This window comes from Bombus terrestris, chromosome 11 (genome assembly GCF_910591885.1).
Source record: "Bombus terrestris chromosome 11, iyBomTerr1.2, whole genome shotgun sequence".
Taxonomy (NCBI): Eukaryota; Metazoa; Arthropoda; class Insecta; order Hymenoptera; family Apidae; genus Bombus; species Bombus terrestris.
This window is the reverse complement of record NC_063279.1, coordinates 14,477,194-14,494,245: the sequence shown is the minus strand read 5'-3', so window position 1 is coordinate 14,494,245 and position 17,052 is coordinate 14,477,194. Positions and strand designations below refer to the sequence as shown.

The window sequence follows — 17,052 nt, the reverse complement described above, 5'->3', positions numbered from 1 at the left end:
AACGTTATATAGTATTACAATATAAAGTATAACGTTATGTAGTATACCGTTAGAACGTATAACATTATATAGTATTACGATATATTGTATAACGCTGCATAGCATGACAATATAACCAATAACATTATATAATATTACGATATAACGTATAACGTTATATACTGTTACGACATAACGTATAACGGTATATAGTATTACGATATAACGTATAACGTTCTACAGTATTACGATATAACGTATAACTTTATATAGTATTACCATATAACGTATAACGCTATATAGTATTACGATATAACATATAATGTTGTATAGTATTACGATATAACGTATAACGTTGTATAGTATTTCGATATATCGTATAACGTTATGTAGTATACAGTTACAACGTATAACGCTATATAGTATTACGACATAACGTATAACGCTATACTATTACGATATAACGTATAATGCTATATAGTATTACGATATAACGTATAACGTTATGTAGTATTCCGTTACAACGTATAAAGTTATATAACATTACGATATAACGTGTAACGTTGTGTAGTATACAGTTACAACGTATAACGTTACAAAGTATTACAATATAACGTATAACGTTATATAACACTACGATATAACGTATAACGTTATGTAGTATACAGTTACAACGTATAACGTTACATAGTATTACGATATAACGTATAACGTTGTATAGTATTTCGATATATCGTATAACGTTATGTAGTATACAGTTACAACGTATAACGCTATATAGTATTACGACATAACGTATAACGCTATACTATTACGATATAACGTATAATGCTATATAGTATTACGATATAACGTATAACGTTATGTAGTATTCCGTTACAACGTATAAAGTTATATAACATTACGATATAACGTGTAACGTTGTGTAGTATACAGTTACAACGTATAACGTTACAAAGTATTACAATATAACGTATAACGTTATATAACATTACGATATAACGCATAACGCTATGTAGTATACAGTTACAACGTATAACGTTATATAGTATTACAATATAACGTATAACATTATATCACATTACGATATAACGTATAACGTTATGTAGTATACAGTTACAACGTATAACGTTACAAAGTATTACAATATAACGTATAACATTACAAAGTATTACAATATAACGTATAACGTTATATAACATTACGATATAACGTATAACGTTATGTAGTATACCGTTACAACGTATAACGTTACATAGTATTACGATATAACGTATAACGTTATATAACATTACGATATAACGTATAACGTTATGTAGTATGCAGTTACTACGTATAACGTTACATAGTATTACGATATAACGTATAACGTTGTATAGTATTTCGATATAACGTATAACGTTATATAGTATTACGATATAATGTATAACGTTATATAGTATTACAATATAAAGTATAACGTTATGTAGTATACCGTTAGAACGTATAAGATTATATAGTATTACGATATATTGTATAACGCTGCATAGCATGACAATATAACCAATAACATTATATAATATTACGATATAACGTATAACGTTATATACTGTTACGACATAACGTATAACGGTATATAGTATTACGATATAACGTATAACGTTCTACAGTATTACGATATAACGTATAACTTTATATAGTATTACCATATAACGTATAACGCTATATAGTATTACGATATAACATATAATGTTGTATAGTATTACGATATAACGTATAACGTTGTATAGTATTTCGATATATCGTATAACGTTATGTAGTATACAGTTACAACGTATAACGCTATATAGTATTACGACATAACGTATAACGCTATACTATTACGATATAACGTATAATGCTATATAGTATTACGATATAACGTATAACGTTATGTAGTATTCCGTTACAACGTATAAAGTTATATAACATTACGATATAACGTGTAACGTTGTGTAGTATACAGTTACAACGTATAACGTTACAAAGTATTACAATATAACGTATAACGTTATATAACATTACGATATAACGCATAACGCTATGTAGTATACAGTTACAACGTATAACGTTATATAGTATTACAATATAACGTATAACATTATATCACATTACGATATAACGTATAACGTTATGTAGTATACAGTTACAACGTATAACGTTACAAAGTATTACAATATAACGTATAACGTTACAAAGTATTACAATATAACGTATAACGTTATATAACACTACGATATAACGCATAACGTTATGTAGTATACAGTTACAACGTATAATGTTATATACTGTTACGATATAACGTTTAACGTTATATAGTATTACGATATAACGTATAACGCTATACTATTACGATATAAAGTATACTGCTATATAGTATTACGATATAACGTATAACGTTGTATAGTATTACGACATAACGTATAACGTTATATAGTATTACGATATAACACATTACGACATTACGATATAACGTCATATAATATTACGATATAACGTATAACGTTATGTAGTATACAGTTACAACGTATAACGTTACATAGTATTACGATATAACGTATAACGTTATATAACATTACGATATAACGTATAACGTTATGTAGTATACCGTTACAACGTATAACGTTACATAGTATTACGATATAACGTATAACGTTATATAACATTACGATATAACGTATAACGTTATGTAGTATGCAGTTACTACGTATAACGTTACATAGTATTACGATATAACGTATAACGTTGTATAGTATTTCGATATAACGTATAACGTTATATAGTATTACGATATAATGTATAACGTTATATAGTATTACAATATAAAGTATAACGTTATGTAGTATACCGTTAGAACGTATAACATTATATAGTATTACGATATATTGTATAACGCTGCATAGCATGACAATATAACCAATAACATTATATAATATTACGATATAACGTATAACGTTATATACTGTTACGACATAACGTATAACGGTATATAGTATTACGATATAACGTATAACGTTCTACAGTATTACGATATAACGTATAACTTTATATAGTATTACCACATAACGTATAACGCTATATAGTATTACGATATAACATATAATGTTGTATAGTATTACGATATAAAGTATAACGTTATGTAGTATACCGTTACAACTTATAACATTACATACTATTACGATATATCATATAACGTTATGTAGTATTACGATATAACGTATAACGTTATGTAGTATACAGTTACAACGTATAACGTTATATAGTATTACAATATAACGTATAACGTTATATCACATTACGATATAACGTATAACGTTATGTAGTATACAGTTACAACGTATAACGTTACGAAGTATTACAATATAACGTATAACGTTATATAACATTACGATATAACGCATAACGTTATGTAGTATACAGTTACAACGTGTAACGTTATATAGTATTACAATATAACGTATAACGTTATATCACATTACGATATAACGTATAACGTTACATAGTATTAAGACATAACGTATGACCCTATACTATTTCGATATAACGTATAATGTTATATAGTATTACGATACAACGTATAACGTTATATACTGTTACGACATAACGTATAACGTTCTGTTGCCACGATAGATAAATACATAGTCATCGTCATCGTAACTTCTTCTTCCTTATACATATTTCTATCAAAATTCAAAGAAATATTAATGTGCATAACTTGTTATAACATACTGAAGCAACTATACTCACTCAAATATAGTTATCAAAACAGGTTTAATAAGTTTTGCACTTTGCCGAGGTGAAGCACATAAACACATTTCAAACACTGTCATTATCATTACAACTCCTTCCGAGTTCAAATCTCCTAAAAGTGGCCTAAGTGCTTCGATTATAATCGCTCCTCTTTGACTTAAAAATTCTTGGGGACTTAATATTACATATGCTTGAACTATATACAAACATAATTTTAAATGTTCAAATGATTTTTCTGAAAAATATAAAGATCATCAAGTTTTCCGCATGTTTATAAGAATCATAGTCAAATAGAATTATTTACTAACCTAATACAGCAGGCAAATTTTTAGTCAGTTCCGTTATAGCCAATGTTGGCGCAGCTGCATTTTGCAGTAAAGCTAACCGTAATCGCAAGCCATCTTCTAACAAATAAACGTGACAATTTTGATTGACGTCACAACTTAATGCAATAACACATACTACTAGTGGTTCTATAAGGACGCTTTCAGAACCTAAAGCCTAAAAAATAATTCAAATATTATCTATTATTTAAAATTTTTAATAAAATCATTGAGTTATATATTTGATTTATCAATATCAAAATTAATAATTTGATTTATATTAATATAGTTTAATTCATTAAACACTATAAAAAATATGTACCTTTTCCAGATGTACAAGTGTTGAAATTATAGCACATCTTAGCATATTATGTTCTTCACATTCTTGCCAAAGTGCTGGCAAATATGAACTGAGGGCTCCAACAAGTGGGTTTATTTCACTACCAGCATGTTCAATCATAAATGATAACACGTATAACACATACATCTGAAAATTATTTAAAATATGTTTTTGCGAACTACAACAATATTTTAAAAGTAACATATAACAGTATATACATACATACCTTGGTATCACATTCTTTTACTTCTTTTAGGAGCGAAAATAATAAAGAGAATGCTGGTTCTAAATATGGCGAGAATTCTTCCGGATTAAATTGAAAATCATCTATCGCAAGTTTTAAAGCATCGCTTGCTGCTAAGCGAACACCCAGATCTTCTTCAGGACTCAAAACTTCAACCATAAGTTTGTATAATTCTGGTCTTAACTCTGTACTTAACTTAACAGCTGCAATTTTATTACAATACAAGATTATTACATAATAAATCTTACTTGTTTAAAAAGCTGCACTTTACTTACTTGTCCAGCGCCCAATAAGCCAACATACTCGTCTTCTAATAATTCTATAATTGTTACTTCGAATTTTCAACTCTTCTTTTAAGGTAGTTGAAAACCATTGATCAAAATTTACCTAGTAAATAGAAGCGTGATAAACTGGATGACTGACTATTTACACTGATTTTTTTGTGATATTTTGTTCTTACCTCATCGTATAAATCAAATGCAGCCAAACCAACTGCATTATATACTGCATCTTTTACTAGAATAGCATGCAAATTATTCGGGTCAACTGGTTGATGATGTCTTTGCATTAATTCAACTAAAACTGGTACAAGAACTTCTCCAAAATGATGGAAAATTACTACAAACAGACACTCCGTACAAGGCTAAAGAAAATAAAATATTAATTATAAAGTAAATAAAAATGTATAATTTTACAATTATAATACATTTATAAATATTTGTAAATAGTTGGCTATAAAATATTTACCCTTAAGCTATATTTCCATGATTCACCGCCATCATCGACAACTGAAAACAGTATAAATAAGAAATATAAAACATTCTACATACATATATATATGTACGTACAATGTTTATATATATACATAATATATATATATATGTATGTATGTATACAAATATTTACCAAAACTTTCTGGATCTGTATCCCATAATTCCAATTCAGCAGGTGTTAAAAGAAAATAATGTGTTACCAGCCTTGAACAAATTTCTGCTAATGTTTCAGGTGTGAAAAATTCTTGTCTCAATTGATTTGCTCTCAACGTTAAAGGATTTTTCGTATCTGTATTAACAAATTTTCAAGCTTAATAAATCACACCCATAAATTTACAAAATACCATTATCCATCATATATACCTTTGAGAACTTTAGCTGGTTTATAGTATGTAGATAATAAAATGCCTTTCATTAAATTTAAACACTGTATAACAAATCTTTCAAAAGCTAGGGCTTGACCAGCTTCAGTGAAACAATAAAAAACAGAAAATTCTAATGATGTTGGTATTAGTTCTACATAGCAAAATGGATGCATTTCTAATACTCCTATTAATACTTTAGTTAAATGAATTATAAATTTATCGCATACTTCCATCTGTATACCTCTTGAAATTAATGTCTTTCCTAGAATTATATAAAAATCATTATTAAGAGAGACAAATATATAACTGATATTAAGGGTAGTATCAGAGGAGAAATATACTAACGACATTCAAGACAAGTTCTTGCACGTTCAAAAACAATTTCCAAGAATGACATAGCATCATGGGATTCTGAAGGTTTATTAAACCCATTTACAATAAGTGTTCTAAGAATTCTCAATAGAAGTAACGCTTTTTCCAAAGCTTCCTGTATCTGATTTGTGTCTGCCCCATTTGATGCCATTATAAGAAAAGATTCTGTGTAAGTATTCCACACATTCAGAATAAAACTGAACACACTACTGGTTAATTCTTGGAAGAGTCGTCTGTCAGGAACTAAACGTTTAGAGGCTAAACACTTAACAACATGATGTAATATTAACAGTGCCCGATGCTGGGCCAAAGGATTTTGTCCTCTTATAACATCCAATAAGGTTGGAATTAATGACCGCCATTCTCTAGGCCAATCATATCTGCACAACATTATTTCGTTTAACTTATTTTATGAATCAGAGAGAAAAATAAACGCAAATTATTTAATCAATATCAATTACCTTGCAATTTTAGCAATGAGAGCTGCCAATTGGATAGCTAACTGATTTACAGGTTCTTCAAAGTTTACTATTAAACGTTGTCTAAGAAATTCCTTTTCGTCATCTGCAATTCCACTGTAGTAATAATGCATGTTATTTATTAATTAATTTACATTAAGATGTTAATACTATTAGCCAAATTTGATTGCGTTAAAGAATACTTACTTTGGAGCATTTTTTCTCCAATATTTATCAACACCATTTTTGAAACATAAAATAGCCATCCATCTAATATTGATACTCAAGGAATGATTAGAAAACACATTCTGAAATAATTATTAATATTTTACTCACAATATAATAATTAGACTTTCGTTAGTAATGAAAATAAATAACCTAAAATAATCTTACGTACATAAGCAAATAGTATATGCTTATATATGCTAGTTAAAATAAAAATGATCAGGAATAAATTTTTACCTCCTTACAATCTAATCAAATTTATTTTACATTTATTCATGCAACTTACATATAACGCAGTGTAGAATCCCCTTTCAGTTTCCCATTGTTTTAGAGTTTGTTCAGCTGGTTTCAAAATAGTGGGATCCTGACTACCCGCTTGTTGAAGGACTTCTATCACTGCGACATCCATCTTCCTACAAAAAATTAATATATTCAATGTTTTACATTAAATTCAAATAGCTCATTGTTATTTGTTTTCCTCTGAAAAGATCGACTAAACTTAACTTTTTTCGGAAATATCTATGTATTAAATCAATACATGACGAAAATCATCAAAGACACTCTACATCAAAATGTCACACACGCCCGCAAGTCGGCATTTCAGAACGCTGCCCCCCTCCTGCTTTCGTCTCTTTCTACAAAATGACAGTTATTGTTATAGTGTAAACCACCTTATTACTCGTAAAACGCGATTCTAGTCTAGATTTATTTATCCATTATTCATATATCGTATAAGGTATGATCAACCTATTATGATAATGTTATTTACTCATGTATTTAAGCAAAAATTCTAATATTTCCAAAGAGCTATCCCAGAACTAAAAACTAGTTCTTTCTAATAGACAACAGTATAAATAATACTGTTGATAGAATATGTTTCAATATTTACTTATCTTTTAAAGATAAAGAAACAATAATGTTTCTTCTTGCATTTATATATTTTCTATATAATAAAATATGTACATATACATTAGTGATTTGAAATATTTGAAAGAAATGTTATTAATTTTCTTCACATCTGTTTGTCAGAGAAATGTAATTCGTTGATGAATTAATTTACTACTAAAAATTTAAGCTATAATTTCTATGAAAACATAAGTATCAATATGATTTGTTTACAGATTTATAAGGAGTTTGTTTATTGCTATTTTCGCTTTAAAATTTCATTGGACTTAAACCGGATATCCGGTGCACGCACTCTACTACGCATTCAGTGTCCGCTTGTGCGATATACGGTCTTTCTGTTTATAGCTCGCTGCATTGCTTGATACTTCTCACAATGAAGGTACGTATCCAATAATAATTTCAAAATCTAACAAATATTACAAACAGTTACTATAAAAATTTATATATTGAAATGCTATAAGTAATTTTAGATATATATAATTTATGAAACATTCGTTTATCTGTATACCTAACCAATGTTAAAATAAGACTTATTTCATTTATCTTCGGCATAAGTAGCATGAAGCAAGTCATATCCAAATGTAGAATACTTAACCCCTTATCCTACAATATCGTGCGAGAGATATGGTACGTCGATCGGGCCAAATATAAATAACACGTGTGAGAGACATGGTAAGTCATTCGGACCAAAAGTAAATAATACGTGTGAGAGACGTGGTACGTTCTTGGGGCTACACGCGACAAATACTTACCAATTTTCTTGGCCGCATTCGGATATGCAAATATATTTTCTTGAAAAATATTAGAAATTTATTCTCAAAAATGACTTCAAAAAGAATATTAAGCGTTGTTGGGAACATTGTAAATTCAGCTAACATTGCAAAAAGTGATTTGATAGATATTTTAAATAATGATAGTGACAGTAGTGATATTTCACTTCCTGTACGAAAACGTTGTAAGCGACTGATTATTGAAGATGATACCGACGATGAAGACCACAGTAATCATCAACAATCAGAGCTGTGGATTTGGAAAGAAGAAACTAATGATCCAAAAATCTGGAATTATACAGAAATTCCTGGCATAAAAGTGGCAATTTTGAGTCAGTTAGGTGAAAACAAAAAAGAATTAGACTTTTTTAATATAATATTTGATAATATATTTTGGGAAAATATTGTCATGGAGACGAATCGATACGCAAACCAAATAATGAACAATGAAAATAAAAGACTAAAAATAGATAAAACTTGGTTTCCTATAGACTGTGGTGAAATCAAAATATATTTTGCACTATGTACAATAATGGCTGAAGTTAAAAAACCAACAATTCAAATGAATTGGTCTAAGAAAGCAGTTATAAAAACTCCAATTTTCTGAAAAACAATGCCGTTCAAAAGATTTCTGCAAATAACTAAATGTTTGCATTTTGCAGATAACAATTTGGCTAACAATACAGATAAATTATGTAAAATAAAACCTGTGATAAACTTTTTGAATCAAAGATTTAAAGAAGTATATACAATGCAAGAGAACATTACTATCAATGAATCATTGATGAAATATAAGGGACGCTTATCCTATAAACAATTTAATCCATCAGAAGGGGTAAGATTTGGTATAAAATTTTATAAATTATGTGAGTCAAAATCAGGTTATTGCTATGACCTTAAAATATACACTGGTAGTGATAAAATAAATTCTGGTAACAGTGCATTTGAAAGTGTTGTCAAAGAGCTATCACAGTCAATATTACATAAAGGACATACTTTATATTTAAACAATTGTTCTCCAAAACTGTTTAAAACTTTAATTAACAATAAAACTAATGTTGTTGGAACAGTGCACTGGAACAGAAATAATATGCCAAAAGATTTTTATAAAGTAAAATTAAAAAAGGGTGAATATATAATGAGAAGCTGCAATGGAATAATGGCATTAAAATGGAAGGATATACGAGACATTTATATTCTTTCTTCAAAACACAAAATAGCAGAATGATAGGAATTGACCGGCAAGACCAAATGCTAGCATGCTTCCCTGTGATGAGGAAATGTATGAAAGGATACCGAAAAGTTTTCTTTTACCGCTTTGATATTGCTCTGTTTAACTCGTACATTTTATTCAACAAAATAAATACTCACAAAAAACAGACTTATGCTGAATATAGAATTGAAATAGCCCAATCATTACTAAAAAATGTACCATTACCAGAATATATACGAAAAGGACGATTATCGAATGGAGATTTACCAAAGAAACTGCATGGAAAACATTGGGGTCATTTTCCCAAGCATATAGATCCAACACCATCGAAATCAAAGCCACCAAGAGCTTGTAAAGCATGCACAAAACATAAAAAACGTAGTGAAACAACGTGGGAGTGCAAAAGATGTAAAGTTGCATTACATGTACCAATACGCTTTGAAAGATATCACACGATTGAAGATTATTAAATTTTTGTAAATTTTTTCAAGACGTTCATAATTTAAAATATGTTTTTTTAGAAATTGTAATAAAAATGTTATTGATTTATTAGATTTATTATTGACTTCAAGATAATAAATCTTACTTGTTCAATGATCAGTTGGTAGTATTTATTTATCAAACATCCTGCAAAGTAAAATTAATTGTGCCTGTACACATGCATTTACAAAAAGACACGAACACTCAGCCAAATCATAAATTGGTTTGACATGTGACTGATCTTGTTGTTTATGGCACACACTATTGGAACTTAAATCATAAGGCAAGAGGCTAAATTTTCTTCATATAGAGCATTAAGATTTACAATTTTCATTATTATACTACGAAAGTAAGCATAACCTCATTAAAATGTCTTAGACGTTTAACCTATATTTCACTCTACAAGTATAAACAGCCGACCTTTGTGAATATATTTTATGGCTATTATCAAGCAAAAAATGCTTCATAAGTATAAATCAATTGAAGCCTTATTACAAGGTGCTGTATCTACTGTTATTTTATAGCATAGTGATAACGAGTTTCTTACTAGTCCCCTTGTATTTTGAATTTTTGTTTTAACTTTTTAATAAAGCTTTATATGGCTATGTATATATAACATTTTTGTTTGATTACGTACATTAAATAAACTGGCAAAAGCTGATAAATCTTTGCATATGCTGTATAATATTTGTGTTTTTTAGTTGAACGTATCGTATCCTGCAACAGGATGTCAAAAACTGTTTGAAATCTCCGATGAACATAAGCTGAGAATTTTTTATGAAAAGCGTATGGGCGCAGAAGTAGAGGCTGATGCTCTCGGTAACGAATGGAAGGGATATGTCGTTCGTATCTCCGGCGGCAATGATAAACAAGGATTTCCTATGAAACAGGGCGTTCTGACTAATGGTAACACAAGCATTTTTTATTCTAATTTCGTTTGATTTTAATTTTTTAAAAATTCCTGTAACTAGGGCGCGTACGTTTATTGCTCTCAAAAGGACATTCATGCTACAGACCTAGACGTGATGGTGAGCGTAAACGTAAATCTGTCCATGGATGCATAGTCGATTCCAACCTTTCAGTACTCGCTCTCGTCATTGTCAAAAAAGGAGAAAAGGTATTAATTTGACTGTACTTTCTATCTATTATCCATGTTTCAGGGTGTATCTTAGAATTGTCTTATTATCTTATGATACTATCGTAAACATGGAAGATTAACTATAGTGTTTTGATTTGGGAGACTGTGTTATGTAATTTACACTTTTTCTCAGTGTATAAGCGATACACTAAAAGTCAACATATCTGTGGATGTAATGATCAGTGAGTTAAGTTATTAACACGTTCACGCCGGCGCGTATCACCGGTGGCTCGCGCTTGAGTCTCGCATCAGGCAGCGTACACTTGACTCACACTTGAATGTTCTATCAGATGGTGCGTACCATCAAAAATGTAGTTCGTTTAGTAACTAGAAAAAATCGCCATTTGAAATATTTGAAAATTTAAATGGAAATTTGACGTCTATTAAATGAAAAAGAAGTAGGATTTATTTTATTTCATCTCAATATTATAAACATACAAAACAAAAATTCGATAGTAAACACAGCAATTCAATATTATAATTACCTTACCTTAATTGTTTATTTATTTCTATTTGCAATTTTTAAACGCACTTGAAACAAAGTGCTGGCTGGCTCTCACAATGATTGCAGTATATCGTAATTTTTTTAGTTTTTTTTCATGGCATAATCTCTAATTTTTTTTATATAAGCATTTATAACGTTCCTTACTTCTTTTTCTTGACTTTCTTACAGATCCTTTATGTGAATGGAGAAAATGTGAACATTTTGTGAAGGTATTTGCTTTTCAATAGCCATTTCTGCAATGTGGTGATTATTGGTCAAAGATGAACAATAATTTTTTCTCTAAATTGCAAAATATTAATATCTTTATTACATTATCTTTGATATATGTACCACGGAATTATGAGTCAAGTCCCTCATATTAATTGTATAATAATTTTTTTGTACCATTTAACGGTTTTCCGTAAATAACTACAGTACGATGTCATTTGATAGGATAAGTCATCACCCCTTTTTGCATCGTTATAAAAAAATATCAGACTTTACTTCATCATTTTTTCCTTGAATAATTGTACACATGTGATTCTTGGAAGTAGTAAACATATAAACTGGTCTTTTGTCAATCCATTTAAAAAATTTAACTCTGCTACGATTTTCAAAACTCACAATGTGGCCCCGTTTTTGTTTTTGTATCGTTTGTGGCGGTAAACATTTTTTGTTTATTTTTACAGTACCACAAATAAATGTTTTTTTCTGCCAAAGTTTTTTTCTTCAACCAAGGGCACACTCGTATAACAGCTATCTATGAATTGCATGTGGCCTTCAAATAATAATCCATACGAGTGCTGCCCCACGGCGAGAAATACAAATTGCAACGCCCACGTGAACGTGTTAAAGAACATTTTTAATGCTAAGAAGCATTTAATGTATAAGTTGATTAAATTCTTACAGGATATCCCGGATTTAACTGACAGGGAAGTCCCACGCCGTTTAGGACCCAAGAGAGCGAGCAAAATTCGCAAACTATTTAACTTATCGAAGGAAGATGATGTCCGTCGATTCGTTGTGAAACGACCAATTCAAAAAGAGGGCAAACCACAGCGGTCGAAAGCCCCTAAAATTCAACGTCTTATTACCCCACTTACACTCCAGGTTTGTACATATATGTATCTATATTTATATTGTTGTTTTGTTTCAGTTAAAATTTTCCAAAAGTATGGAGTTTATAGTAAAATAAAAATATGTTTATATAGAGAAAGAGGCATAGACTGGCTCTAAAGACGAAGCGTTGCTTGGCTCGCAAGCAACAAGCAGCAGAATATGCGAAGCTGTTAGCACAACGGCAAAAGGAAGCTAAGAATAGACATCAAGAAGAACTAAAGCGAAGACGTAGTGCTTCTATACGAGATTCCAAATCGGGCAGTCAGTCTGCACCCGCCATTCAAAAGTAAAAGACTGCAATGATACCGTCCAATACAATATGAAACTAACAAATTGTGTACAAATATGTTGTATATAAACCTATTAAATATTAGCTGTATATAAGCCTAATAAATATTTATATTTTTTTTGTAATATCTTGTCTTTTTGTAATATCACTTACATGTTCCATATTCGTAATGTTCATATATACACTATTATACTCGTCTAAATTTATACAGCATATACGTAAGGTAGAAGCTTATCATTTTAAGCAATTAGTAATTTTTAAAGTTTCTGAAATGATTAAGGTGGAATTATAGAGTTCATCATCAACATCAATGGTTATTTTAATATTATTCTTAATTAGTATTGTAGAGGTGGTATATGTTGTCCGTGATAGTAGTAATTGCCGGCTGTAGATGTCGCTGCTGGGATACTGCTAATTATTCTTCCATTTTGATGCGTGGAAGAAAAATAGGATCACGGGCGCCGGGAATCGAACCCGGGTCCCGAACGTTCGAAACCTAGAGTTGGTTGCTTAGTTAGTGTCGAGTAGCGGTATTTGTTGTCGAGTGCCGCTACAATACCCCCTTACCAGAGATAACATTATAGATCTTAACGTGGTAAAGCGTCAGCCGATTGTTGTCCTATCCTTGCAGATGTTGTGCGATGTCTTCGATATGGTCATGGATACCTCTCGGTACGGTGCAGGGCGTTCCGTGTACGGTCGTAGGACTCTGTTCCTCTCTTTAGTATGACGTGCTGGTGGTGATGCCCATGAACTTTGCGATGGCTACATCACTCTTTTTTTTTTGCGTGAGGAGGGGAAAATGCTATTACGCATGCCCCGTAACCCGCGTCACTGGGTTATGTGGGAGTCGGTCGGATGTCGTTGCCATACCCACTAAAAACCCCTCCTCCTTCTTCCTCCGCTTTGAGGGCAGACAACCCCGGTAAAACCTGTCGGCAGTCATCAGGGTTGTCCTTTCGTGCCCCGTTGTATCTACCTCTTCGGGCAGTTACTGCTCATGTCATCTTCTCAGCCAGTTCAGGATACTGGGCTGATCTCCTTCTGCGGTTTTTCGTTCTTTTGTATTCTTGCCTTCATTGCTCCGCGTAGTTGTTGTTTCACTCGTTCTCCTCCTTGCCTCTTCCCAGGCCCTCGCTGTCACCCTCCTGTGACACATGACGGTCTTGCAGAATTGCCTGAATTTATTCCAGCTCTCGTTCTTGGCGGTCACCGTGGCGATCAGATTGTCCACGCCTATCTTCTCGCCAAGAGCGTTCTCCAGCTCGATCCTTCTGTCCTTTCACTTCGGGCACGCGAAGAGGGCGTGCTCTGCATCGTCGTTAGGGTCTCCACAGTCGAGACAGTTGCTGTCGCTGTCCTTGCCAATCCTCTTCCTATAGACACCGAAGCTTCCATGCCCGGTTAGAAGCTGCATGGTGTGGTGATCGATGTCCATCTTCTTTTTGGTAAATAGCAGCGCACTCGGTATTAATTTCTTCGTGACATTCTCCATTTTGTAGCTGTTCCATTCCTTCTGCCACTCCTCTTGGGCCTTCTTGCGAATCGCCTCCAGTTCCTCCTTCAGCTTGCAGCCGTCATCAGCGCCAATCCTAGACTCATGGATCTTGTTCCTTTCGTAGGTCTCTCCGAGCATCTTTATCTTTACGTAAATCGGGAGATTCCCGGTCAACACGCAAAGTGCCGCGTGGGAGACGGTACGGTATGCCGTCGTTGTTATGCACAGGGCCGTTCGTTGTGCTCGTTTCAGCTTTTTCGTAATAATAATAACGTATGACGTTATATAGTACTATCATATAACGTATAAAGTTGTATACTGTTACGTAATAACGTATCACGTTATATAGTATTACCATATCACGTATAACGTTGTATACTGTTACGTAATAGCGTATAACGTTATATAGTATTACCATATCACGTATAACGTTGTATACTGTTTCGTAATAACGTATCACGTTATATACTATTACGTAAAAACGTATAACGTTATATACTATTACGTAATAACGTATAACGTTATATGGTATTACCATATCACGTATAACGTTGTATATTATTACCATATAACGTAAAACGGTATATCCTATTACGTAATAACGTATAACGTTATATGGTATTGCCACATAATGTATAACGTTGTGTATTATTACCATATAACGTATAACGATATATAATATTACGTAATAACGTATAACGTTATATGGTATTGCCACATAACGTATAACGTTGTGTATTATTACCATATAACGTATAACGATATATAATATTACGTAATAACGTATGACGTTATATAGTACTATCATATAACGTATAACGTTGTATACTGTTACGTAATAACGTATCACGTTATATAGTATTACCATATCACGTATAACGTTGTATACTGTTACGTAATAGCGTATAACGTTATATAGTATTACCATATCACGTATAACGTTGTATACTGTTACGTAATAACGTATCACGTTATATACTATTACGTAATAACGTATAACGTTATATAGTATCACTATATCACGTATAACGTTGTATATTATTACCATATAACGTATAACGGTATATCCTATTACGTAATAACGTATAACGTTATACGGTATTGCCACATAACGTATAACGTTGTGTATCATTACCATATAACGTATAACGATATATAATATTACGTAATAACGTATAACGTTATATGGTATTGCCACATAACGTATAACGTTGTGTATTACTACCATATAACGTATAACGATATATAATATTACGTAATAACGTATCACGTTATAAACTATTACGTGATAACGTATAACGTTATATACTATTGCGTAATAACGCATAACGATATACTATTACGTAATAACGTATAACGTTATATACTATTACGTAATAACACATAACGTTATATACTATTACGTAATAACGTATAGCGTTATGTAGTATTACCATATCACGTATAACGTTGTATATTATTACCATATAACGTATCGCGATATATACTAGTACGTAATAACGTATGACGTTATATAGTACTATCATATAACGTATAAAGTTGTATACCATTACGTAATAACGTTTAACGTTATATAGTATTAGGATACATCTTATAACGTTATATACTATTACGATATAAAGTATAACGCTGTATAGCATTACGATATAACGTATAACGTTATATAGTATTACGATATAACGTATAACGCTATATAGAATTACGATATAACGTGTAACGTTATATAATATTAAGATCTAACGTATAACGTTCTATAGTATTACGATGTAACGTATAACGTTGTATAGTATTAGAATATAACGCATAACGTTGTATAGCATTACTATATAAAGTATAACGTTATGTAGTATACCGATACAACGTATAATGTTATATAGTATTACGATATAACGTATAACGCTGTATAGCATTACGATATAGCGTATAGCGTTATATACTATTACGATATAATGTTATTATAATATTACGATATAACGTTATATAATATTACTATATAACGTATAACGTTATGTAGTATACCGTTACAACGTATAACGTTATGTAGTATAACGTTACAACGCATAACGTTATATAGTATTACGATATAACGTATAACGTAATATACTATTACTATATAACGTATAACGTTATGTAGTATACCGTTACAACGTATAACGTTATATAGTATTACAATATAACGTATAACGTTATATCACATTACGATATAACGTACAACGTTATGTAGTATACAGTTACAACGTATAACGTTACATAGTATTACGATATAACGTAAAACGTTATGTAGTATACAGTTACAACGTATAACGTT

General features: G+C 30.9%; 2 protein-coding genes across 2 annotated transcripts in view; one reads left to right on the top strand and one right to left on the bottom strand.

The window, feature by feature from the left end:
- The window catches only part of LOC125385983, a 37,778-nt gene extending 30,296 nt beyond the window's left edge, over positions 1-7,482 (bottom strand). The window contains exons 1-14 of the mRNA XM_048410273.1: positions 7,352-7,482; positions 7,134-7,260; positions 6,830-6,930; positions 6,626-6,739; positions 6,138-6,544; positions 5,791-6,054; positions 5,561-5,716; positions 5,402-5,442; positions 5,115-5,297; positions 4,930-5,041; positions 4,637-4,857; positions 4,393-4,557; positions 4,056-4,248; positions 3,745-3,982 (exon numbers count right to left, since the gene is read on the bottom strand). Coding sequence (XP_048266230.1) covers positions 3,745-3,982; positions 4,056-4,248; positions 4,393-4,557; positions 4,637-4,857; positions 4,930-5,041; positions 5,115-5,297; positions 5,402-5,442; positions 5,561-5,716; positions 5,791-6,054; positions 6,138-6,544; positions 6,626-6,739; positions 6,830-6,930; positions 7,134-7,256 — 2,318 coding nt within the window. The 5' untranslated portion in view covers positions 7,257-7,260; positions 7,352-7,482. The remainder of the gene's footprint in view (positions 1-3,744; positions 3,983-4,055; positions 4,249-4,392; positions 4,558-4,636; positions 4,858-4,929; positions 5,042-5,114; positions 5,298-5,401; positions 5,443-5,560; positions 5,717-5,790; positions 6,055-6,137; positions 6,545-6,625; positions 6,740-6,829; positions 6,931-7,133; positions 7,261-7,351) is intronic.
- A 508-nt stretch (positions 7,483-7,990) lies between these two features.
- Positions 7,991-13,371, top strand: LOC125385979 (40S ribosomal protein S6-like). The gene is made up of 5 exons (XM_048410266.1): positions 7,991-8,132; positions 10,918-11,122; positions 11,188-11,333; positions 12,748-12,948; positions 13,050-13,371. The coding sequence occupies exons 1-5, from the start codon at positions 8,127-8,129 to the stop codon at positions 13,245-13,247; spliced, it is 756 nt and encodes a 251-aa protein (XP_048266223.1). The 5' UTR covers positions 7,991-8,126; the 3' UTR covers positions 13,248-13,371.
- The last annotated feature ends 3,681 nt before the right edge of the window (positions 13,372-17,052 follow it).

Excerpts from the sequence above, each read along its gene's own strand:
- LOC125385979 (XM_048410266.1), top strand. Across the intron at positions 11,123-11,187 it reads ACAGGGCGTTCTGACTAATG|GGCGCGTACGTTTATTGCTC; the intron begins GTAACACAAGCA and ends TCCTGTAACTAG. Across the intron at positions 11,334-12,747 it reads TTGTCAAAAAAGGAGAAAAG|GATATCCCGGATTTAACTGA; the intron begins GTATTAATTTGA and ends AAATTCTTACAG.